The sequence below is a fragment of the Aotus nancymaae genome, unplaced genomic scaffold, assembly GCF_030222135.1.
Source record: "Aotus nancymaae isolate 86718 unplaced genomic scaffold, 86718_ANA_hifiasm-v0.15.2.pri h1tg000103l, whole genome shotgun sequence".
Taxonomy (NCBI): domain Eukaryota; kingdom Metazoa; phylum Chordata; class Mammalia; order Primates; family Aotidae; genus Aotus; species Aotus nancymaae.
Genome location: NW_026988518.1, coordinates 543,317 through 569,794, shown reverse-complemented (window position 1 = coordinate 569,794; position 26,478 = coordinate 543,317). Strand labels below are relative to the sequence as shown.

Here is a 26,478-nt window from a genome sequence, read left to right as displayed (position 1 = left end):
TGTAGTCCCATCTACTTGGGAAGCAGAGGTGGGAGGATCACTTGAGCCTGGGAGGTAGAGCTTCAGTGAGCTGTGATTACACCACTGCACTCTAGTCTGGCAACAGAGTGAGACTCTGTCTCAAAAAAAGAAGAATTTGACAAATTATGTCTAAAGTGTATCTAAAAGAACAGATACACATGAAGAAGCAAAAATTCTTGAAAAAGGCCAGAAGGGGAATCATGTTCTATCAAAACTCACAAAGATATTATAAAACAATAGTAATTCTAACTAATGCAGGAATAGACAAATATATCAATAGAAGAACAGATAAACTAGAAATAATTCAAGTTACTGATAGACTTTTAGTGTATGATAAAGAGGCTTTTAAAGCAGTCAGAAAATGTGGACTATTCAAAAAGTGGTGTTAGGACATCTGTTTTCTCATTCAGTGAATACTATTTTACCATGGCTTGTTGTAAAGCAGAAAATGAGAAAGAAGAGTTTTATGTAATGAATGCTAGAGAAGAAAATGTCAAGAAGAAAAAAGACAATAACTGTCAGGAGCTACAAAAGTGTCAAAAAGAAAATGATCAAGAAAACTATCAAAAATGACAAGAAAGGCACTGGGGAAGCTAAAATCCTGCATTCATTGAGTGGTAGTGATGAGAAAGCGACTGCAAGCTCAACAAGCCTGAGAGACAAGTTGGAAGAAAATGTATTTAAACTCTGAATCACTGTAGAGTCATGAACTAAGCATGAACTTAGCCTTCACGAAAGCAGAAGTCCATTATGATTTCAGAGTTCCATTGTGTGGCTCCATTATAATTTTGCAGTCTTGCTCAAAGGGAGTTCATGCTTCGTGCAAGAACCGGCAGTAATATAGCTGACCTACAGTATTTCTAAATTCTTTAAATAACAGGTCATGTGATTGCCGAGTCTCTACTTCATTAATTATTAAAATTGGTAGATTTCCTAATTGTGAATTACTTAATTACCCAAGTGATTTCTACCTTTCAGTTTAAACACTCAGTATTTCACATGACTGCTTATCCCAAGACAGGGGAACGTCAGCAATATGGGGAAAATAGCAGTTAGAAAAAGGTTTTAAATGGATAGATTGTTAGGAGACTTTACTGAAACTGGATACATTTTACATTTATATGGGTTACAGAGATTATATGATTGCTTTGAAAATTGGCTTAAATCTTACAAAGTCTTACTGCTTTTAAGCAGAATTTAATTTATAAATGGTCCACATACATAAAGCTAAGTAATAGAAGAGGCAATGATTTATGTGTAACTGTCCTTTGTTCCCCAGTACAAAAAGATTGTAAAATTAATTCCCAGGAGTAGCAATCTCCAGGTCTGTTTATTGGAGTGTTTTGTTTCTTGTGCTTTGCACTGTACCATTATAAAAAAAATTTAACATGTGCCCCTAATATATGTATATTTTTTGTTAATAAACAGATTCATGTTTACTGCATTAATTGTATATTGTATTAATATTTGATATCTATTACACCTAATACATATTGTATTAATATATATTAATATATTATGTACACCAGCAGTCCCCAACATTTTTGGCACCAGGGGCCAGTTCCATGGAAGACACTTTTTCCATGGAAGATGGGGAGGGATGGTTTTGGGATGAAACTGTCCCACCTCAGATCATCATGCATTCGATTCTCATAAGGAGCACACAACGTAGAACCCTCACATGCGCAGTTCACAATAGGGTTTACACTCCTATGAGAATCTAATGCCACCGCTGATCTGTCAGGAGGCAGAGCTTATGCAGTAGTGCTCATTCGCCAACCACTCACCTCTTGCTGTGCAGCCCAGCTCCTAACAGGCCACAGACCAGTACCAGTCCATGGCCCATGGGCTGGGGATCCCTGATGTACACTATAAAATATGTTAAAATATTTAAAATTTTAATGACATAAAAGTAAATCTAAACAAAGTTCTAGTATTGTTCCCTGTATCCCCTGGACTGCCTTGCAATGTGCATATCTTACTTGGAAAAACCCCATCCTAGAGCAGTAAGCTATCAAACTACAGCACACATAAAACCACCTGGGATGTTTATTAAAATGCAGATTCCATGCACCAACAAAAGAGACTCAGTGGATCTGAGATGGAGTTCAGGAATCTGCATTGCTAACAGTCACTCCAGGTGGTTCTGAAGCACATTAAGCCCCACACTTGGAGAAACACCACCGAGGAGCCAAGGCAAAGATTCTCCCTCCCATGCCATCAGCACAGCGACATCAGTCAGCAACAGAGGGGGAACAATTCTCTATTTTCACATGGATCATCCATTAACTAGGTGTTTCTGAGGGAGTATTAGAACTACCAGTTAAAAGAAAACATGTTGGGACTTCTACATTGTTAACCTATGAAGAAACATTTCGCCTGCTGTATACCCACACACATAAAATTTATTATACAACAGAATTCTTCCTTTTAAATGAAATAGTTTTTCTCTAAAGTACATATTTTTTTTTAAGAGACGGGGTCTCACTATGTTGCCCAGGCTGGAGTGCAGTGGCTATTCACAGGTGCAATCCCACTACTGATCAGCATGGGAGTTTTGACCTGCTCTGTTTCCAACCTGGGCCGGTTCACCCCTCCTTAGGCAACCTGGTGGTCCCCCGCTCCCGGGAGGTCACCATATTGTTGCCAAACTTAGTGCAGACACCTGATCAGCATAGCACACTACAGCCCAGAACTCCTGGACTCAAGCGATCCTCCACCCTCAGCCTCCCAAGTAGCTGGGACTACAGGCATGCGCCACTGCGTCCATCTCTAAAATATAATTTTAAGTATAAAACTTTAAAACATATAAACTGTTAAATCCCCTAGCAATTTAAGAAATCCATTTGAATCAATAATCATTTATGAAGCATCTGTAACATGTTGGGCACTGATATGGTTTGGATCTGTGCCCCACCCAAGTCTCACTTTGAATTGTACTCTCCATGTATTGGAGGAAGGGCCTGGTGGGAGGGGACTGAGCCACGGGGGCACACATCCCCCTTGCTTTACTCATGATAGTGAATGAGTTCTCAGGAGATCTCATTGTTTAAAAGTATGTGGCACTTCCACCTTCTCTCTCTCTCTCTCCTGCCGCCATGTAAGACTTGCCTGCTTCCCCTTTGCCTTCTGCCATATTGTAAGTTTCCTGAGGCCTCCACAGCCATGCTTCCTGTACAGCCTGTGGAACTGTGAATCAATTAAATCTATTTTCTTCATAAATTACCCAGTCTCAGGTAGTTCTTTATAGCAGTGTGAGAACAGACTAACACAGACACCAAAAGAAGCAGTCTGATGTTATAGAAAGGATACAACTTTTGTAATTGGAAGTGACCTGGGTTTAATTCCTGACTCTGCTACTTGTTTGATTTTGGACAAGTTGCTTGGCCCTACTAGGTCCCAGTTTCCTTATCTCTAAAAACAGCAACAAAACACCTACATACAAAGCCTCTGTGAGAAATAAATGAGATACATATAATATGCAACAAGTGATAGCTGAAATTGTAACCACCACCACAATGACCTGCACTTTAGTGGTAGCTGCTTAAAAACACAAATACTTGACCTTTTCCTCATTAAAATTAATTCCCTAGATTTCCCATATTCTTTTTCTTTTTGAGACAGGGTCTCCCTCAGTTGCCCAGACTGGAATGCAGCCTCAACCTCCTGGGCTCAGACATTCCTTCCACCTTAACCTTCTGACTAGCTGAGACCACAGGTGTACACCACCACTCCCAGCTAATTTCTTTTTCTTTTTTTCTTTTTCTTTCTTTCTTTTTTTTTTTTTTTTGAATAGAGACCAGGTTTTGTCATGTTGCCCAGGCTGGTCTGGAACTCCTGGGTTCAAGCAATCCACATGCCTTGACCTTTCAAAGTGCTAGAAATAGTGTGAGCCACTGCACCCAGCCCATTTCCCATGTTCTAAAGTGCTGAATACTAAATAGGCTCTGAAGGCCAAATTCCAACTGTACCATTTACTTGTCTGGGCAAATTACTTCACCTTTCTAAGTCCCAATTTCCTTTTAGATAAAAGAGATAATAATAGTACATCTCTAGCTTGTATTTTGTAAAGATAAAAATGAAGACTGTATCTAAAATGCTTAGCCACTGACAGGCACTCAGTGAGCACTGAGTAATTTTTATTTATTATTGTCAAGCCATATTAAGAAATTATTACTCATATTAAGAAATTTTTACTCATTAGTATCAAGCCATATTAAGAAATTACTTTCAAGCCATATTTGCTGTTGCTGATGCAAACAAGAGTACATGATTTGACTAAGATAACTATATGTATCACCTATATCTAAATCTAAAAGTGTTCCTTTAGCATTTTTCCTTCAGCTAAAAAATAAATTAATAAAAATAAACAGGTTAATTAATTCATTAAAATGTTCCTAAATTTTAACATTGAGCAGATATTTTATCCTGCTTCAAAACTTTTTGGGAGTCTGCTTTACCAAGAGTAGAAAATCTAAAACACATGGTAGAATTGTAGGCTTTTCACAATTTGCCTGTATCACATTTCCTGCTCTTCCTTTCCTTTACCCCATCCCTGTCTCTCCATTCTAGACATCTACCTTCTCACCATTTTCAAAGTGGGCGATATTCTCAAAGTTTTGGAGCAACGTTATCTCCTAAGAGGTGAGTTACTAAAAACTACATTGGTGTTTCCTGCAGTTCCTCAAAAACCATTAGCCAAGACCTCAAACAAAATCGAATTATTCCTATTAATATGTGTTGCAATATCCACCAGGGTAGTCTTCTTGAGAATAAACTAAAGATTCAGACTCATAAAACTATGTTAGGCTGTACTTAGCATCAGAGTCACGTAGAAAGATGTGAGACAGGAAGCACACTACACCAGCAGGGCAGTGTGAGGCATTCACCCCTCCACAGGAGGTCTTACAGCTGCTTACTCAGCTGTTCAGGAGCTATTCTCTTTTTCCCCTCCCCAGCTCCCTAGAGAAAGCACAAGTCTAAGGAGATGAGATTCATATTGGGCAAGTTTTCCCAGAGGAGCCAAAATGTCTTGCAACAACCCCAAAGGCACCGTTTCTAGGTCCCCTGCAAAGTTAATCTACTATCACTAGACTCAGGGAAGCCTGAAGATATGGCTTCTAACAAGGTATTTATAGTTCTTCTGGTCATATCCATTTTAGTAATCAGAAGCCATTCTGATCATGAGCAATGTTGCTTTGTAACACAATGGACACTCTACCTCTGTCTAGTTTCCAGCAAAATTTTTCTACCTTTATCCAGTTTCTGGCAAAATTTGACATTTCTATTAGAGTGTGTGCCTACAAAATGGGCAATTACAGTAGTTTTTCCAAAAATGGGGAAAAGAGAGGAAAGAAAATAGAAAAAAAAAAAACTTGAAAAGACAGCTTAACAATATACTCACCATCATCAGCTGCACCATCTGCTAGAAATATGTAATAGCTTGTGTTTAGATCAAATCTATTCTTAACTCCAGGAAGGGTAATGTTTCTTCTGAAAGAACACTGCATAACACCATCCGCCAATCTCCAAGCCATATCCTCAAGGCTATCCTACAAACACACACAATGGGTCTTCTCAGCACTTTCCAAAGATTTGCTAAAAATAAGATATGATCAAAATCCTGCCCTGTTCAGTTTCCTTTCTCTAAGATCATATGTGCATGCTTTGTCTGCAGTGTCATTGTTTTTCCACTTCCCTTTGAAGAGAACAAGAAACATTTTCTCCCAGTTTATTTGTCTTTAGCCCATTTGGCAAAATAATGATAATAATATTTTTACTTTGAGCCAGAACCCTACGATTCCTCTACCTAGGTAGGAAATTTTAGCAGATGTACTAATTCCATCTGGCCACTAGTATACAATCAAAAACATTGGAAAAAAAAACAATTAACAAGTACTACCCTAGTGGTCAAAATGCAACATGCAACTGGGGAGAAGTTCCAAGCCAGCCGTGGGGGTCAGCCCCATGGGAAAGTTGTGCACAGTTATGTCATTAAGTGATAGCTACTGCTCCTTCAGAGCTCATTTGCCTGTCAGCTGTCCTGCAAAAAAGACACTTCTCTACCAGAAATAGTCCACCTTTGACACACATGCCAACAAAGGACACTTAAGACAACCGTCCAAGGCGTCTCCGGCCTTCGCCAAATGTGCTCCTCTTTCTCACTAGTCAAGAAATGTTGTCACTAACGTCATTCTCTTCTTAAAAACCTGTCTGTAAGCATTTGAAAAGCAGCTGATGTCCTGACCATCTTAATAAACCGTAAAGTACTTTTTTGTAAGCTACAACATAAAGGATGTAAGTGACACAAGCAAGAATTCATCTGTCCCTACAAGACAAACTTCTGAAGTGTAGAAAATTTCTCAGAGATCATTATGAGAGGAGCCCTGCTGGCAGGCCCCTGCTCAGGCTAGGCTGTAACTGTAGGGGTTAGAGGCAAACTCGCAGCACAGCCACCCCAGTGATAGCCGCACAGCCGGAAAGCGGGTCTCCAGGTGGAGGTTCCCAGAATTTTCACACCTACCCTGGAGTCCATTACAGGGTGACTTCGCCCCGTTAAATGGGAAGGCTGGATGTACACAGTCTGATCTTCACGAATACACAGATAAGCATCATCATCACCCTGAAAAAAATTGCAAATGAGAACAAAGTTAGAAGGAATTTCAGCATTTTGTTTCCTTTTTTAAAAAAGTATCTCAGGAAACCAAATATTATTTGATGTTTTTAAAACATAATTTACTGAATTGTGAATGAATGATGCTATGAATTCTAGAGAACTGGCTATCTAATTTGTGAGTTAAAAATAATTTTGTTATAATACAAAAGCACTAAAATTTCAGTGTAAAATAATAGATTAAGATAGATATATAACATGTTTATATGCTCATAAACCCATCACTAATCGAACACCACTTTAATATTTTCATGTATATTCACCCAAACCTATTTCATATATATTATACCCAAACCTATTTGTAGTATACCTATTTGTTCCTTCCAAAAAGGAAAATATAGAGTTCTGTTACTTTTTTCAATTAACTTACCATGAACAATACTCCAGATATTTATTAATAAATATCTATGTCCTACATATTTTAATGACCGAATACATTGCATTGTATTGGTTATTTATTTTTTTTTTTTTTGGTAACTTCTAAGATGGAAGACTCTGTAAAGAAATATTGCTACATAGTGTACATATTCAATAGATTTAATGTTATATAACTGAGGCAAAAATATCTGCACGCAAGGAGGAACTAGTCAAACAGTCTACCTCTTATCTAAACTTTAGTTTCCAAGATTCCCTAACTCTGAAACTTAGATCTTATTCTTTAAAGTGATCGTCAAGCCAGGCACAGTGGCTCACACCTATAATTCCAGCACTTTGGGAGGCCAAGGAAGAAGGATTGCTTGAAGCCAGGAGTTTGAGATCAGCCTGGGCAACATGATGACACCTCATCCTAGAAAAAAATGTTTAAAAATCAGCCAAGCATGGTGGTGCATGCCTGTGGTCCCAGCTACTAAGAAGCCTAAGGCGGGAGAATCACTTGAGCCCAGGAGGTCAAGTTTGCAGTGTGCCATGACCATGCCACTGCACACCAGCCTGGGCAACTGAGGGAGACCTTGTCTCCCAAAAATAGAAATAAAATACAATAAAATAAAGTGATATCGAAAAGCAGACTATCAATTAATAGGGGACAAAGAATGAAAAAGAATACCAAAAAAGAAGCAGACTGTAACTTCAAAGTACATTTAAACAATGGTAGAAAGGAATAATCTTGATTTTAAGTTATTGTCCATGGCTTGGCCTTTCACTTGGTTTCTCCATAAACTATCTAAGAAGTGCTGTAATATGTGCTATAGTCACCCAATTCCTTAAACAAGGTCCAAGACTACCCAGTTATAACAAATCTTGCTATAAATTCCAATATTAAATTCTAACATCTTTCTATACTTTCAGATTCAACTTTATTTTTAAATGTTCTACTTTTGAAAACTCTCAAGAATGTACCCTTAGCAAAGTGACTTTGTACTGTTACACATATTACAGTAAAATCAGAATTAGCCCAATTCAAGATAAGAAATTCGGAGCAATCATGCCTTAAACCAGGAGTCAACAAACTATGGCCTACAGATCAAATTCAACCTAAAGCTTGCTTCTATATAGCTCATAGGCTAAGAATGACTTCTACATACTTAAATGGTGAAAAGAAGAATATTTCATGACAAATGAAAACATATCAAACTGAAATTCAATGTCCATGTTTCATTGGAACACAGCCACATTTATTCATGTACATATCATCTATGGCTGCTTTTACATCACACCAGAGGGTAGTAGCTGCAACAGAGACTATGTCACCCACAAACTCTAAAATATCCTTATAGAAAAAGTTTTCTAAACCCCAATTTATTTTTTATTTTGGAGATGGATTCTCGCCCTGTTACCCAGGCTGGTGTCTAAATGTTGGGCTTAAGCAATCCTCCTGTCTCAGCCTTCCAAAGTGCTGAGATTACGAGTGTGAGCCACCATGCTGGGCCTGAACCCTGATTTAAACAATGCATGTTTTCTAGAATATCTATCATGAATGGACACAGAAATTCTTTTGTTGCAAAAAAAAAAAAATCAATACAAATAATGGTTGACTTGAGGCAAACTAAGGATAAGAAGGCAAATAAAATCAAACAAGTAGACCTCCCAAATATTAGAGAAGGTTGTGGGGATAGACAGCAGGTAACTCTCAGTTCTCACTATTCCAAATGAGGAGTAAGTGAAGGTGCTACTGCAACCTCAGGCTCCAGGCAGTTCTAGAAACCTCAAGTTTGAAAGCATAAAAGTTCACCATATAAGAACCTCCAGCAAATCCCTGGGCTGTACGGAAGCTCTCTCCCCAGTCCGCCCCTCTCAAGTGGAGCATTTAGAGTGCATCCTATGAGAAAACATTTGACACTGTGGGAGAAATAATAAGATGATGTTACTGTAAGAATATGGTTCTTACAACCAAAAGCTGTGTTTTAATGAAGAAGACAGATAGGTAAAGTGACATGAAAAGACAAATCATGTATGGCCAGATAATTGAAAATGGCTTATCAGAAAAGACAGTAATTAAGCAGACCTGAGAAGATAAAACATATTTATAGGAGGACAAGGTAAAGATGAGATTAAAGGAAAGGTTTTCCAAGTTGAAGAACTTCTAGGACCAATAATATAGAAATATGAAAATTTTAAGAAACAGGTAGTTTTGTTAGCTAAAATATATGAAGGATTAAAAGAGAGCTCTAAGGCTGAAAATTCCAGAAGTATTCCCAAAGTAGTGTGCACCATGCTTTAAGAAAAGAACAGTTTTTCTATAATTACTAAAGTTTTGCCAAAGGTTTGGAGGGATAATTTTAAGACAATTTTTTTTTTTTTTTTTTTTTTTTTTTTTTTGAGACAGGGTCTTGTTCTGTCACCCAGGCTGGAATGCAGTGGTGCAAATACTCTTCCTGCAACCTTGACCTCCTGGGACCAAACGATCCTCCCACCTCAGCTTCCCAAGTATCCAGGACCACAGGTGCATGCCACCACACCCAGCTAATTTTTTATTAATTTTTTGTGGAGATAAGGGTCTCGTTATGTTGCCCAGGCTCATCTTAAATTCCTAGCCTCAAGCAATCCTTCCACCACAGCCTCCCAAAGTACTGGGATTATAGGCATGAGCCACCTTGCCCAGCCAAGACAATCTTAAATGTGGCTTGGGGAGAAAATTCCAATGGAATGGCCGTGTGAAGGATGAAATGGAAGAGGAAATCATGGACTACTACAGCAGTCCAGGAAGCAGACAGTAAAGCTATAAGCCAGGTCAGAGATAATGACAACGCAATAAAGAGAATGAAAGAGCTATGTCAAAGATAGAATCAAAAGTACTTGGGAGATCAGTAGCAGTGAACATATTAGCACCCAAATCTTGATTTCTAGATACTATTCCTACTAAAAGGAATTAAAGCTCCCTTGAGAAATGATGAAATGCATGAAAGTATGAATGGAGAATATCTTGTTACACCAGAAACAAAGACATGCTCAAAAGTGGCGGAGACACCTCAAAAGGGCACAGAAGCTTGAAAGGGTTCCCAATGACCACATTTGGGTCAATATGACCCTCTAAAAGAATGAATGGTGGTGATAAACTACAACACAATGGACATAGAAACCCATTAGTCCATGGTGTTACTACAAAAGGGAAGGGCAAGTGCAGAGAAAAGAAAACTCATATTTTCATAAGAATGCCAGCTAGTAAGTAAGTTAGAAGATCAACAATTTTGCAGCCACAAATATAACAACTGATTTATAGGACAAACATCAATAAATGCAAAAACCTAGTTACAGGCTATTGGGGAACAGAATATTCATACAGACTCAAAAAGTATCACCCCACGTATTACTCATTACAAAAAGAAAATAGAGCCTCACAATACAGAAATCTGACAGACACCAGTGATCAAACATACTATCATCAATAATAGAACAATTGGACATTATGAAACTTTTGAAATAGTGCACTGATGTGGAAACAATATCCTTATGTAGCATTTGTGCAAAAAAACTTAACACAAATCTACTATATAAATTGAAGAATGTTCTACAAAATAACTGGCCTGAATTTAATTTAAAAAAAAGAAAAGAAAACGGGTAAAGTAACTGTTCTAAAGTAAAGGAGATCCAAGAGATAGAACAACTAAATGTCCTGAGTAATAACTGATTGGATCCTGGATAAGAAACACTTTTAAAAAACAGCTATAAAAGAGTTTATTGGGACAACTGGGAAAATTGGAATACAGATTATATGTTACATAAAATTACTATATTATTGCTAAATTTTCTTAATGTGATAAAGATATTGTAGTAATTGCAGGAGAATGTCCTTGTTCTTAGGAGACACATGTTGAAAACCTTAGAAATGAAATGTCATGATTATCTGTAATTTACTTTCATATAGTTTAAGAAGAAATATGTATTTATATACACCACATAAATCAACCGAGCTAGATAGAAATAAAAAGATAAAGTGGCAAATCTAGGTGAAGGGCTTATGGGTGTTCATTGTACTATCTTTTTAACTTTTATGGAAGTTGAAAACCTTTCAAAACAAAAAGTTGGAAATGGCAGGAAGAAGGACCTGAGAGATGGATGAAAGGAAGGAATCCAAGTCACAACCAACATTTCTCTGAATACCAAAGAAGATGTCGGCAGCAGTAAATGAGGTGTTTATAAACTGCCTAGGACAGTACCCAACAAGAAACAAGCCATCAATAATGGTAGCTGCTTTTCTGATATTGCTAATCACCAAGAATGGGGAACACAGGGAGACATTATGAGGCATAATAAAAAGTTCAGTCTTTTAGATGTTGCTTTGTGCTGTTCAGGAACACACATCTAGACGAGAACAGCCTGCACCTGGAAACCACAGTCTGGCGTCCAAGGGAGTTAGGATTGGGGCATGGAGAGATGAAGTATGGAGTAAGATGAAGGAGAAGGAAAGAAGCTAATGATGTGCATACTTGACAGACTTTACATTATTTCACAAAATATCTCAAATAGAAAGAGGTATGTACAGTACATCTTCACTTAAAGTCGTAGGCAAGTTCTTGGAAACTGTGACTTCAAGCAAAACAACATACAACGTGGTCAATAATTTTTTCTTCATCAATGTCATAACAAAACGATATTGAAGGAAATGACATTATTCAAGGAACTGCTGTATGTAGCCTCACTTAAAGTCAAAGGTTCCAAGAACCTATTGATGGCATTGAGGACTTATTGTACTTGGAAATTCAGTTAAAATTCAGATATTAGCAAGTCATTATTATCAGAAATAGGATAAATTACACATTTTGATTTTAGTGATGAGGTCCAATATACCAAAATAATTGCTAATATTAATTCACAAGCCAAATTGATAAAGGGGTATAATTTAGGTTACAGAATCAGTATTTGTGACATCAGATACCTTCAGTATTTAAATTTACATTATACACTCCAAAGAAACAGCAGGTCACAAAAATACCCTAAGGTTTTAAAAGTAACAACCAAAAATAGAAATTACCACTTTAATAATATATTTTGAGGCTGATTCATTTCCCCCAAGTTAGACAAACAGGTGTACAGATTACTTTAATCATTAAACAGTATTGCTCTGTAAATCAACTGCACCTGCATAATTAAGTCTTTTTTGTAAACATTTTTGATGAGTACTATACTGGAAACAGATAAGATTTCTAAGTAAGATAAATATATCTTGAATTAGAGATAAATGCTTTTGTTCCATCAATGCCTACAATTAAAACAGAATAACTGGCCTACCTGCGGGCTACTCATTACCACAGTGAATGCAGTAATAGTCTTTGCCTCTTGCTTACAGGTTTTATGTAACCAGTAAAAGGAAATGTATCCATACACTATAGCTTGAATTTTGGCTTAAAGTAACTGGAATAAGTTGGGTCTGGTTTTTTTTAAGTGACTACAGCATATATCTAAATGAGTGCTATAACTCAGAGATTAACCTTAATGAAACTACACTTCATTCAACAAGTTAATCCTTTTTGGACTCATTTTCAGAATTTCCTTCCTAGCCAGTTTTATCACATTCACATGACAGCAGCACTACCGCCACCTACCATTATTGCTTTATAGTCACATTTTATTTTTGACTCATTCACCTCATACACTAAACTTAGTTCACTGAGAATACCCAAAAAAAAACATGCTACAAGTCTGATGGTAATCACAAAAGGAAGTGGGTTAAATGTTTTGAACAATCACCGCATCAGCTGAGCAAGTATAAAATTTCCCATACATGCAACTTTGACGGGGAAAGATTCACAATTTCTTATATGTTATTTTTTTAAGTACATGATATCTTCTGTATCTCACAGACTTAAGGTACATATTTTGTTTAATGAAAGAGGATAGCAAGTGCATTCTAGAGGTGTCTAGTGAAATATGTAGGTCATATACACATACTGAAATGGTATCCCACTAAAGAAAGTTAGTTACATCCAGCATCCTACATTACTTGCAACCACTGCTCCAGGACCCATAGGATCGAGTGCAACTTCAAGGAAAGCGTTAGTTCTTCTATCACAGCCACGTCAGAGTTCCATCTCTTTTTCTGAAATATGATTCCCTAAAGAAGTGGTGTTAAGTTTAAATCCTGATAAGAAGAAAACTCTCAAGACAAGACCCCTTGCCTGTGCTAATAAGGGGCTTTCTCCATTTCTGGCCATCCCTATGCCTCAATGCCCACTCTGCTTGGACAGGACTTATACACGTCCTGGCCACAATACTCTTCCTGCTCCCTAGGAAACCGAGATGCTTATACAATCCTCTGCTCTTCCACACCACAGCACAAGGCTGCCACCTACAGAATCATTTAATCCATTTCAGCACTACCCAGGGAGAGTGAGAATCAGCTCAAAATAAATGCTGCCTTCTGCAGATTTGACAAAGGACCCTACTGTAATACATGTTGCCTGTATATACAAGTTTAAGTTCTGTTTAGGAAATACACTGATGACCACTAAAATAGGACACCAAGAGCAGGAACACATGCGTTAGTTCTGGCCACTTCAATAAACAACTCTAGTTACGAAAAACAGAACATTTTATGCAGAACAACTTTTCTTAACCATATTTCCTGCTTTATCACAGAGATAGACAGACATAAAATGGCAAATATACTGGAAATAAAATGATCTTCCTAATTTTCCTTAGGACAGCCTGTTCTTGGAAGTAATTGGCCAACTGTTAAAATTATAAAGTACTCAAAGCCATTTAACTTAGAATCTCCTTAGTTTCTCCTTTCTTACTCCACCGTTAGGTATGATCATTTGTCCCTGGAACAAACAGCTAATCTGCTGTTGATTACAGCTCACTCCAGTGATCCTCCTTTGTTACCACTTATGTAAATGAGAGGTACCAACCATCCATTGGTCATGAGACAATGCGAAGGATAAATAGCCTTTATTGGGACCACTCATTTCAACCATCACTGATTGGTCATCTCTTGTGAAGGACAAGAAGACACAGGCAGCCTCCTTCTCTGGGTCACAGTTCAAAGGACTCCTAATGCAGAATTTCTTGTTCCCACAATCTGAGGCACTGAACTAGAAAAATGACAGAGGAAAAAAAAATCTTAATTATTAAAGAAGCAGTTCATTGGCAATGACAGAAGAATAACTACCTTCAAGTATGGGTAGTTCCCAGATTAATGAGAATATCTTTCCATAATAAGCATTCAAATAAGGAAACAAAGACACATCTCATATTAAAAATGATCAGAGCAGTAGTTAGGTTATGAACTTTTAAACTTAATTAATTTTAATTAAAATTTGGAAAACATACACTTGTTAGACTGTAATTATGTAAGAGTATTCAAGCTCCTGTAATACAGAAAACATTTCACATTAAGTATGTTTTGGAGCAAAGTTTCTGATAAGTTTTGAGAAATTTTTGAGGAAGTATTTCAGTCCCTGGGACTTAAATGACACTGACATTCCTGCCTAAAGGGTATCCTCTAGTTCTCAGAGATGAAGTTTTAACAAGCAAACAAACAAATTCTTAGCAAGTTATTATATTTAGATTGTGGATTCTGCTTCTACAATTCAGATTCAAATTTGATACTAAAATGATATAAGAAACAAATGGTCGCCCCAATTTACCAGCAATCCAAATAACAGTAGTGATTTAGCAGGGGGAGAAATAAGCAACAATGGGATGACTTCATTTACAGCTGCTTGATAAAGAATATAAGGTGAAGAGTCTTAGGAAAAAGAAAACCAGCTCTATAATTTGATAAACGAACAGACTTTGTTCGAATGATCTGTGACAGTAAGTTTCAGAAGAGCGCTAAACATTATGTAACTAGAGTTGATGGAAATGTAAAGACAGATCATACTAGGGTGAGGAGAACAAGCCACTGGGAACCAAGGAACTTGGACTTTGGTCTGGGCTCTCCCCTTCCCTACAACATGTTTGCCAAAGGACTTGTTCTCTCTGGATTCCTTCACCTTCAACTACATAACAGAAAAACTGTAAGAAATAGACCCTGATGCGAGCTCTAAAAATGCTGTAATCCTTTGACTCTGAATGAACTTCCCTATAATTAGAGATTATAAACATGGCACAAAGACACAACGAAAGCTCCAACAAGAACCTTTTATTGAATATATGGAAAGACAACAATATTGTCAGCAGATTCCTAGTGGGAAGCTCAGGTCCAAACTGATTGTTTATTTCCCTAAAGCAGCTTTTGATTAAATAAGCATTAAAACTAAACTGAGCAGTACAAATCACAGATGTAATTGTATGGTCAAACAGAAGTGCAACAATCATAATAATGTAATCGAATATAGTGCCCATAGGTTATAAAATGTTGAAGAGAAGGAAAACAAAATAAGGAGCAAAGCACATTACTTTGTCTTCTCTATGTGAACAGAGGCACAAAAGGGCAACAAAAAGGAAACAGAAAAGGAACTAATGTTTATGAAGCATTTATTAAATGCAAAGCACAGTTAGAAAACTTACATTCATTATTTTGCTTAATTCTTAAAGTGATACTAAAAGCTAAATATTACGCCATCTCATTCTATAGGCAAAGAAACTGAGAATGAAAATTAGGCAAGTCAGTATTTATGCCCACATTTGTTCTTTCAACTGAAACAACCTACCTCAACACGTTTTTTTATTGTATCCACTTCTGAATTAAGAAGTCTAATTTCTCAGAATTTCCTGCAGCAAAACCCTTCTTCCTAATGTTTCTAATATGCATAACACTTTCCAAGATATGTCTTGTCAGTGATAAATCTTTTGAATCAGAGGGCCTAAATAAAATTCTAACTGATGAATTTACAAGAGATTTTCTGTTGTTCAGCATATACAATTTCCTAGTACTCTTTGACCTTAATGAAATGAGATCTGAGAGTTTTATCACTACTTCAAGAATTTCCTCCAAATCTTGTCTAAATTTAACTTAAGCTCTTCATTTGATATCTGGCTGTGTTTTAAAGAAAGAAAGAAAAAAACTATTACTTCATCGGATTTATTTTCAAATGAAAACATATCCACTACCAGTAGAGACTACATGTGAATATCATAACCACACCTTGAACATGCAGGGTCTTGCATTCCCTTCATTCTAACCTATAAGTCATAATGTTGCAATGAAGACTTCCTTCAGATTTCTACAGAGGGCCCAAAAGCTTGCTACCACTACCCAGCACAGCTACTTCTCCATACACTTTGCCACACAAAGTACACAGAACCACAATTTCCAATCACAAATTTACCCCTTTGCTCACATAGAGAAAACTAAGTACAGCACTTTACTCCTATGTAATGTCTTACTTTGTTTACCTTCTCTTCTGTATTTTATAATATATGGGCATTATACTTGGCTACATATTATTTTACATTGCATTTAATGAAGCTATAAAAACGTTACTTGTGAAACCCCGTCTCTACTAATACAAAAAAAAATTAGCTGGGCACGGTGGCACGTGCCTGTAATCCCAGCTACTCAGGAGGCTGAGGCAGGAGAATTGCCTGAACCCAGGAGGCAGAGGTTGCGGTGAGCCGAGATCGCGCCATTGCACTCCAGCCTGGGTAACAAGAGCGAGACTCCGTCTCAAAAAAAAAAAAAAAAACGTTACTTAAGCTGGGCACAGTGGCTAACACCTGTAATCCCAGCACTTTGTGACTCCAAGGCAAGAGGATGGTTTGAGCTCAGGAGTTCAAGACCAGCCTGGGAAACATAGTGAAATCCCATCTCTATAGAGAAAATAAAATTGTTACTTACTGGTTTGGTTAAGTGGGAAACTGGATGTAACGTTGGCAAAGGTCCTATTGTAGCTTTAGGTGTTGTAAAAGGAAATGCATTTGGTTGTGAAATTATAGGACCAGGAATCTTCACCCAGTAGATTTTGTACTTTGCAACAACTGTGGCTCTGAAATGCAACACCAGTGAGATTAGAACCCTAATTGTGGCCTATTGTAATCAGATGAAAATGTTAAAGGGAAAAAAGAGAGTGAATAAACTAGAAACACATCGCTTAGTGCCTAATCGCACTATTAATTTTGCCGAGGCAAATTTCCAACCACCCTTCCACCCCATCACTTGATGAACCTTTATTGCTTTCTCTCCCTCTGTCGCTCTTTTCTTGGCTGTTTAGGGGACATATTCACAACAGCCATGATGTCAGGCCCAGGGACAAAACTGCACAGATTTCTACTTCCTGGCATATGAAGAACATACTGCTGGTCATTTCAGAGCACACTATTCAAATTCTTCCAAAGGGCCTGTGTAGCAGGCAAGTACAGCAAGCAGCTATAATAGAGGCTACATAAGTAACTATCGGCTTTCACTGGGATCACACCCCTTTTTCACATTCCACCTAACATACCAGTGCAGAGTTGTGTTACTGTGTGTTGGGGACCTATGCACAAAGTGAAGAAAACAGAGACATGTCAGGATAGTAATCCTTCCCTTAAAATATATGTCTACATCACTACTTAGGAATCATTACGTGGCATTATAACATTCCATTTCCTTTTGTATGTAGGATAAGGAAGAAGTACTGTTTTAATTCTACTGAGTTTCATAATTCTAAGAGCCATGCAGTCTCTTTTGAGTCTAATCTGCAAGTTGTAACACTGAAAAAAACAACCAAATTTCAGAACTTTCATTTGTATTCTCATGCTAATTACAGGAGCAAGTCTAACTTGTAGTATTCTACAACATAAGACTCAAGTATTAATTGATAACTCTTATTAGTATTAAGGCAGTGCAAGACTTTATTCACTCAACAAATGTCTATTAAGTGCCTATGAGGTGCCGGGTTCTGTGCTAAGAACTAGGTATACACTGGTAAAACACAAAACAAACTCCTATATCAGGAAGGTGGTGGTATTATTATACCAAAGCTCTTCTACATGGGTGAAGGTCTAATAGGTACATAAAATGATACAGACTAATTATAATTTCAGTTATACTAGTAGTTACAGAGTTGTAAACTCTTTTTTTTTTTTTTTTTAAGAGATGGGGTTTCACCACGTTGCCCAGGCAGTCTCAAAATCCTGGGCTCAAGTGATCCACTCACCTTGGGCTCTCAAATTGCTGGGATTACAGGCATAAGCTACCATGCCTGGCCCAGAATTGTAAACTCTTATACTCACAGAAACTGTGTGTGATTTGGGGCACTGCTTGGAGCATTCCAGTAGACTTTAATTTCTGTTTTTTTAGATTTACTTGTATGACTCACAGCTGATCCCTGAAATAAAAGGGAAAAGAACTACCATTCAGTCACTCTAACTCAGCATGACTAGAACTTCTATCAGTTTGCAAAGTAATTTATCATTGCATGACATTAGCATTCTGGTGAAGACTATTTTATTTAGAAGGAGGACTAAGGTACTCAATAAATGAAATGTTAATTGGTTGGCATCATATTAGCAGCTGGTTCTGTGAATAAATGAGAGTCAACAGAAATCAAAGAACTGAAGAGAGGTGTGAACACTGGGTACATTAATACTAGATAGAGCCTGCTCATTGTTTCATGTACATTATACATGTACATTATAATGTATATGTAATGTAAATGTATAATTATACATGTACACGTACATTATAAATTTATATCTCTTCCATTGATAGATACAAATAGAATGCAGAATAGAATGCAGAAGATTCATGCAGTAACATGACATTTTAGTAACTCCTTTCTCTTGAACACTCTTCTTTCCCACTTTCATGCACCTGGTCAACTCCTACTCATTCTGAGGCCTCACTTGAAGATCACCTCCTCTAAGAGGCTCTCTCACAATTCCTTCCAGCCTGTGTGTGGCTCCCTCTGCGATGCTTCCTACTCACTGTGTATGCTTCTAACCAAAGTTATCACACTGTTCTACTTATGTATTCATAAGATGTGCTTATATGTAAAGTAAGGAGTTTTTCAAAGAATAAGAGTCACTCTTGTCCATCACCTATCCCTCCCATTCAGGACCATTTTGATATAATAAATAAATGAATAAATAAATGAAAAAAATTAGACTCCTATCATACTCTAGATCTCTGTCTTCAATATTAAAACCGTTCAAAAATTAATATAGTAAGAGTCAATATTAATATAAAATATTACAAGCTATAAATTCTTCAAACTACTTTACCTTTTATAGGGTGCTGATGTATAAAAATTCCAAGTAGTAAAATTAAGGAAAAAGTCTGATCATTGTGAATCAATTTAGATGTTTACAATACATAGTTAATGTCATAATTTATCTTGCAACCACTACCTTACAGTGAAAAGACCACAAAAAAAAACTGACAGAGAACAATTTCAAGCTACAGTTGACCCTTGAACAGCACAGGTTTGAACTGCATAGGTCCACTTATATGCAGATTTATTTTCAAAAATATAATTAAAAAATGTTTGGAGATTTTCAACAACTTGAAAAAATGCAGACAAACTGCATAGGCTAGAAATACTGAAAAAATTAAAAAGGTATGTCTTAAATGCACAAAATATGTAGGTATTAGTCTATTTTATCATTTAGTATCATAAAATATACACAAACCTATTACAAAAAGTTAAAATTTATCAAAACTTGCATACACAAACAGACCGTACATGGTGCCATTCACAGTCCAGAGACATATAAACAAATGTAAAAATGTAGTATTAAATCATAACTGCATAAAATTAACTGAAGTTGGGACTACAAGCACATGCCACCACAGCCAGCTAATTTTTGTATTTTTTTGTAGAGGCTGGATTTTGCCATGTTTCCCAGGCTGGTCTCAAATTCCTGAGCTCAAGCAATCCACCAGCCTCAGCCTCCCAAAATGCTGGGAAAAGAGGTACGAGACACTGCACCCAGCTTTTACTGTGTTTTGTCCACTACTGTAAACCTTAAATAACACCATGGGATCCATACAAAGTGCCACTAGTGATGCTGGAAGTGTTCCCAAGAAGCAGAGAAAACTCATGACATTATAAGAAAAAGATGAATTGCTTGATATGTACTGTAGATTACGGTCTGCTGCTGCAGTTGCCCGCCATTTCAAGATAAATGAATACAGTGTAAGAACCACTGTAACAAAAAGAAAAGAAAATTCATGGAGATGTCACTGCAGCTATGCCAACAGATGCAAAAACCTTGCACTTTCTGTGAAAGATCTTTTCACCTCGTATTAGAAATGCATCTTTTATGTAGGAATTGCTATGAGAAAGGCATACTCATAGACTAATATGATTGAAGAAAAAGCAAAGTCATTATATGACAACTTAAAGCAAAAGGAAGGTGAAGGGTCTAAAGCTGGAGAACTTTATGCCAGCAAAGGATAGCTTGATAATTTTAGAAAAAAGTTTGGCTTTTAAAATATCAAGATAACAAGAGAAGCAGCTTCTACTGACCAAGAGACAACAGGCAAGTTCCCAGGCACCACTAAGAAAATCATTGAGGAGAAAGTATATCTGCCTGAACAGGTTAATGCAGAAAAAAGTGCCCAATTTTGGAAATAAATACCACAAAGGGCATTTATTAGTAAAGAAGAGAAGCAAGCATCAGGATTTAAGGCAAGAAGGAACAGGCTATCTCTACTGTTTTGCGCAAATGCAGTCAGTTTATGATCAGGTCTGCTCTTACCTATAAAGCTGCTAATCCCCGCACCTTGAAGGGAAATGATAAACATCAGCTGCCAGTCTTTTGGTGTAACAGCAAGAAGGCCTGGATAATGAGGAACCTTTGTCTGGACTGGCTTCATGGATGCTCTGCCTCTGAAGCCAAGAAGCACCTTGCCAGTAGATTTTAAAAATTATTTTGGCAGGGCACGGTGGGTCACACCTGTAATCTCAGCATTTTGGAAGGCTGAGGCGGGTGGATCACTTGAGGTCAGGAGTTCGAGAACAGCCTGGCCAACATGATGAAACCTAGTCTCTATTAAAAATAGAAAAATTAGCCATGCATGGTGGCAGGTGCCTGTAATCCCCACTACTCAGGAGGCTGAGGCAAAAGAATCACTTGAATCCAGGAGGCAAAGGTTGCAGTGAGCCGAGATTGCGCTACTGCACTCCAGCCTGCATGACAGGGCAGGACTCTGTCTCAAATAGATAAATAAATGTGCTATTGATATTTGATATAGTTTGGATATTTGTCCCCACCCAACTCTCATGTTAAATTGCAATCCCCAGTGTTGGAGGTGGGAACTGGGTCAGAAGAGCAGAATTCTCATGGCTTGGTGCTGTTCTTCGAGACGGTGAGCGAGTTCTTGTAAGATATGGTTGTTGTAAAATGTGGTACCTCCCCTCCCCCAACCCTCTCTCTTGTTCTTGCTTTCACCACGTGAAGTGCCTGCTCCTGCTTTAGCTTTTGCTGTGAGTAAAAGACCATGAGGCCTCCCTAAGGCCTCCCCAGAAGCTGAGCAGATGCCAGTGCCATGCTTGTACAGCATGCAGAACAGTGAGCCAATTAAACCTCTTTCCTTATTAAACTACCTAGTCTTAGGCACTTCTTTAGAGCAATACAGGAAGAGCCTAATACAATATCAGACAATGCCCCTGCTACCCAGAACCCCATGAGCTCAACACCAAAGCCACTGAAGTCACCTCCTTGCCTCCATATACAGTGTCTCTAACTCAGTCTCTAGCTCAGGAGGTCTTAAGAACATTTAAGGCTCTTTACACAGAGTACTCGATGGAAAGGATTGTCAACACTATGGAAGAGAATTCTGATAGAACACCATGAAAGTCTGGAAGGATTACACTATTGAAGACCCTATTGTTGTTATAAAAAAAAGCCTAGAGAGCCATCAATCCCAAAACAATAACTTCCTGCTAGAGAAACACTGTATCTAGATGTTGTGCATGACTTTAAAAGATTTACAGAGCCAATCAAGGAATCATAAAAGACACTGTGGATATGGCAAAAATGGTAGGGGATGAAGGGTTTCAAGATATGAATCTACGAGAAATTCAAGAGCTAAGAGACACCACACCAGAAGAATTAACAGGAGACAACTTGATGATGAGTGTTCCAAACCAGTGCCAGGTGACAATGAGGACTGTGTAGAAGAAGCAGGCCCAGAAAACAAACTGACATTAGACAACCTGGCAAATGGGCTCCAATTCTTCAACACTGCTTTTGCCTTCTTCTATGACATGGACCTCCTATGATATAGCACTGAAACTGAAGCAAAGTGGGGAAGGACTGCTGCCATATAGAAACATTTTTAAGGAAATGAAAAAACAAAAAAGTCAGATAGAAATTACAATGTATTTCCATGAAGTTACACCAGTGCGGGGCCTCTCCTGCCTCCCGCTCCACCTCTTCCACCTCTGCCACCCACAAGACAGCAAGACCAACCCCTCCTCTTCCTTCTCCTCCCTAGCCTATTCAATGTGAAGACAATGAGAATAAAGACCTTTATGATGATCCACTTTCATTTAATGAATAGTAAATATATTTTTTCCTATTTTCTTAATAAGATTTTTCTCTTGCCTAGCTTACTTTATTGTAAGAATATAGTATATAACATACAAATACAAAATATGTATTAATCAACTATTTGTTATCAGTAAGGCTTCTGGTCACCAACAGGCTACTTGTAGTTAAGTTGTGGGGGAGTCAAAAGTTATACATAGATTTCCGACTTCCCCAGGAGTGAGGTCGGCACCTGTATATGGTTCAAAGATCAACTCTAAACACAAACCTGTATATCTTCACAGGTCAAAAGCTGTGACACTTCACTGTCAATCAATGTGAAGGAGCCAACAGGAGGGCCATTCAAATCCTCAGCATTACGCGCTTCCAGGAGAAAGCCTTTAAATGGTTGCCCTGACAAAGTAACTGAGAAAAACAAAAGGATCGGTTAAAAAGCTTAGTAATATCAAAAAAAAGAAAAACTTTAGAAGTCATACATTAGTTAGAATGATGTGTACATATGCAAAACTACTCCTGGGGAGAAAAGAGTCATCCTATAGGCAAAGAAGTTCTAAACTGTGTTCCATAAGATATTCACTCTGTGAGATATTAACAGCCATTTCACAAAGAGAAAAGAAAAATAGGGGCAGTCCATAAGACTAAGTTAGTTTGGAAAATGCCAGATGATGCCTATTGGATACTATGCTTATCACCTGAGTGATGAAATAATCTGTACACCAAACCCTTGTGACATGGAATTTACCTATAAACAAATCTGCACATGTATCCCTGAACCTAAAAGTTTTTTTAAAATGTTTACTTGACCTCATTGGAGGAAAAAAACATGAGGTGTTTTCTTTTGAATTCCAGTATTTAACATAGTGTCTGGCTCATAGTGACACTCAATAAATTCTTATTGTTTCTTTACTGCAAATCTCTTAAGGTATTTAATATCTTACTGTACAGTGTGAACTGTAATGTATATTATATACCACACAGAATATTCCAAACTTATTTTTCCATATACTCTTTATGTAACAGAGTACCTATTAACATTTTGCATTTCTAGAGTTGCAAAAAAATAGTTTGCAAAATGCTGTTATATATTTTTCTTTAATAAGCAGCCCATATTTTACCAGAGAAATTAGAGAATTATTCTTAAAATTATATGATGTCAGAAAGGACAAGGGTTTATTACATTTTAAACAGGATAAAATAAACTTTATTTTCTCTTCTCTTGAAGTGATAGCACAATTAATTAAAAAAAAAAAGTAGATAATGACAAAAACTTATTTAAAAGCCTGTTCTGGACAGGTAATACACAGACTACTTAAGTAATATAGTAACCTTTAACCAAAAACAAGAAGTATGATAATATCTTAAAAAAGAAAAAAGATTTGGGCCAGGCACGGTGGCTCACGCCTGTAATCCCAGCACTTTGGGAGACCGAGGTGGGTGGATCACGAGGTCAAGAGATCGAGACCATCCTGGTCAACATGGTGAAACCTTGTCTCTACTAAAAATACAAAAAATTAGCTGGTCACGGTGGTGCGTGCCTGTAATCCCAGCTACTTAGGAGACTGAGGCAGGAGAATTGCCTGAACCCAGGAGGCGGAGGTTGCAGTGAGCCAGATCGCGCCATTGCACTCCAGCCTGGGTAATAAGAGTGAAACTCCATTTAAAAAAAAAAAAAAAAGAAAGAAAAAAGATTTAAATGAAATAGTCTAAATCAATAATAATAAAGATGCAATGAACAGTGAAAGAGTGAAATCCAAAATGCAAACAGTTAATCCCAGCACAGTACCTTCAATCCGATCCCCTGGCCTAAATGTCATCTGACTCACTGAAACGTCATGAACAGGAACAGCCTGTGGAGTATGACCATGTTCAGGAATCATTCCATGGCATGACTGTGTTACTTTTCCATTGGGATAATTAGCCACATAACTAATGTGCAACAGAAGTATGCAGGTACCAAGAGTAAATCCAGAAACTGCCATCTCAAAAGGAAGATTAAAGCACATTATTGTCATATAAAATTAAAGTAAAATATAAAAGCTTTTACATCACAGGACTATAATTCTAGATCACTACTTGCTTTCTGTGTTCGGCAAACCATATTCTCAACATACCTGATAAAAAGAATGTGATATGTGAAGTTTCACCTGGATTTCAATCACAGCTCTACAAATTACGGTGAGACTTTGGGCAAATCATCTAATCCTCCACTTCCTTATCTGAAAAATAAGGAAGCAAAGACCCTCTTTTCAACGTTGTTGTTGTTGTTGTTGTTGTTGTTGTTGTTGTTGTTGAAACAGAGATCTCGCTCTGTTGCCCAAGCTGGAATGCAACGGAGTGATCTCAGCTCTCTGCAACCTCTGCCTCCCAGGTTCAAGCAATTCTCCTGCCTCAGCCTCCCCGGTAGCTGGGAATGCAGACATGCACTGCCACACCCAGCTAATTTTTGTGTTTTAGTAGAGATGGAGTTTCACCATGTTGGCCAGGCTGGTCTCGAACTCCTAACCTTAGGTGATCTGCCCACCTTTGCCTCCCAGAGTTCTGGGATTACAGGCATGAGCCACCATGGCTGGCCCAATGTTTTTTAAATAAAAATGACAATATAGCTCAAAATCTGACAAGGAAGATAATAAATAATAGCTTTCATTATTATCAATTGGAAATAATAAACTAGTCAATAAAAGCAAAATGTTTTACTTCACATCATCCTAGAAAGCTGAAAGAACAAATAAGAAATGTTTCTTCCAGATCTAAATATCATCACCTGAATAAATCTATGATAAGACTTTTCCCAACTTCCTATTAAACTGATTATGATGACTGGGTGAATAATTTAATTTGCAATACTGAAAACTGAGGATAACAGAGAACCAATTGGAAGAGATAATATTTCTACTACCTGTAGCACAGATATTTCTGAATTAAGAAACACAATTGGCAGCCCACACAAACTTCTTCCCTCCCCCCTCTCTGATCTCCGTCTTACCTTCTGGATAATAGAAAACCAGCTACTTTACCTCAATCCCACCCTCTTGTAGCCCAGATCAACCATTTTGCTTGATGCATATATTCAAAACCTGCAAATCACAGGACTCAACAAGGCTGGAGGCAGATGAGCAGTGCCATGCTACATGGCAGTAAATAATGTCAACACCATGGACAGGTTGCAGATGGGAAAAGCCCAAGAGGCAGTTTGTTATTTACAGAAAAGGATTTTTTTATTTATAGAAAAATAAATAATTATTTTTTATTTATAGAAAAATAAATAATTATTTATTATTTATTTCTATATCATGTATCTGGTCATAGATAAAAATAATGGCAGCCTTAGACTCACTAGAAAAAAATATTATTTTTTAGTTATGTCAATCAGGAACAACTATGTAACCGCAGCCTAACCTGCTGGGGTTTTATCAGAGCCTACGTGACCTGGAAGAGGGGAAATACCCAACTCTGGCCCATATTAGCCATCCTGTTTCACCTAAGTCGGAGAATAAGTTTGAAGCAGTTGTGAAGTCCACAATCCAGGGGCATAAACTCAGTCCTCCGCCCACTCCTTACCACCACATTATTAAAGGCCTATTTATAGCAGTTTCTTTTACTTCATGCATCACGTCCAGTTATTAAGATCAAATTATAGGGTATACTGAAAGGCAGAAAACACAATCTGAAGAAACACAGCAAGCCTCAGATATGATGGAGATGTTGGAATTATCAGACCAGGAATTTAAAGCAATTATTATTAAGATGTGAAATGCTCTAATGGATAAAGTAGACGGCATGCAAGAACAGATGCACAGAGATAGAAATTCTCAGAACCAAAATGAAATGCTGGAGATCAAAAACACTTTAAAAGAAGGGAAGTATGGGCTTACTGGTAGACTGGACATATCCGAGATAAGAATCTCTTAGCTTAAAGATATCTCAATAGAAAAATACCAAACTGAAAAAAAAAAAAAAAAAGGACTGAATCAACAACAACAGAATAT

The 26,478-nt window shown here is 37.5% G+C and overlaps 1 protein-coding gene across 1 annotated transcript in view; it reads right to left on the bottom strand.

Moving 5' to 3' along the window:
* Positions 1-24,701, bottom strand: part of FRRS1 (ferric chelate reductase 1) — a 38,436-nt gene extending 13,735 nt beyond the window's left edge. The window contains exons 1-8 of the mRNA XM_012458463.3: positions 24,604-24,701; positions 24,276-24,471; positions 22,761-22,897; positions 18,230-18,324; positions 16,854-17,001; positions 13,981-14,163; positions 6,545-6,643; positions 5,426-5,573 (exon numbers count right to left, since the gene is read on the bottom strand). Coding sequence (XP_012313886.2) covers positions 5,426-5,573; positions 6,545-6,643; positions 13,981-14,163; positions 16,854-17,001; positions 18,230-18,324; positions 22,761-22,897; positions 24,276-24,471 — 1,006 coding nt within the window. The 5' untranslated portion in view covers positions 24,604-24,701. The remainder of the gene's footprint in view (positions 1-5,425; positions 5,574-6,544; positions 6,644-13,980; positions 14,164-16,853; positions 17,002-18,229; positions 18,325-22,760; positions 22,898-24,275; positions 24,472-24,603) is intronic.
* Positions 24,702-26,478: the final 1,777 nt, after the last annotated feature.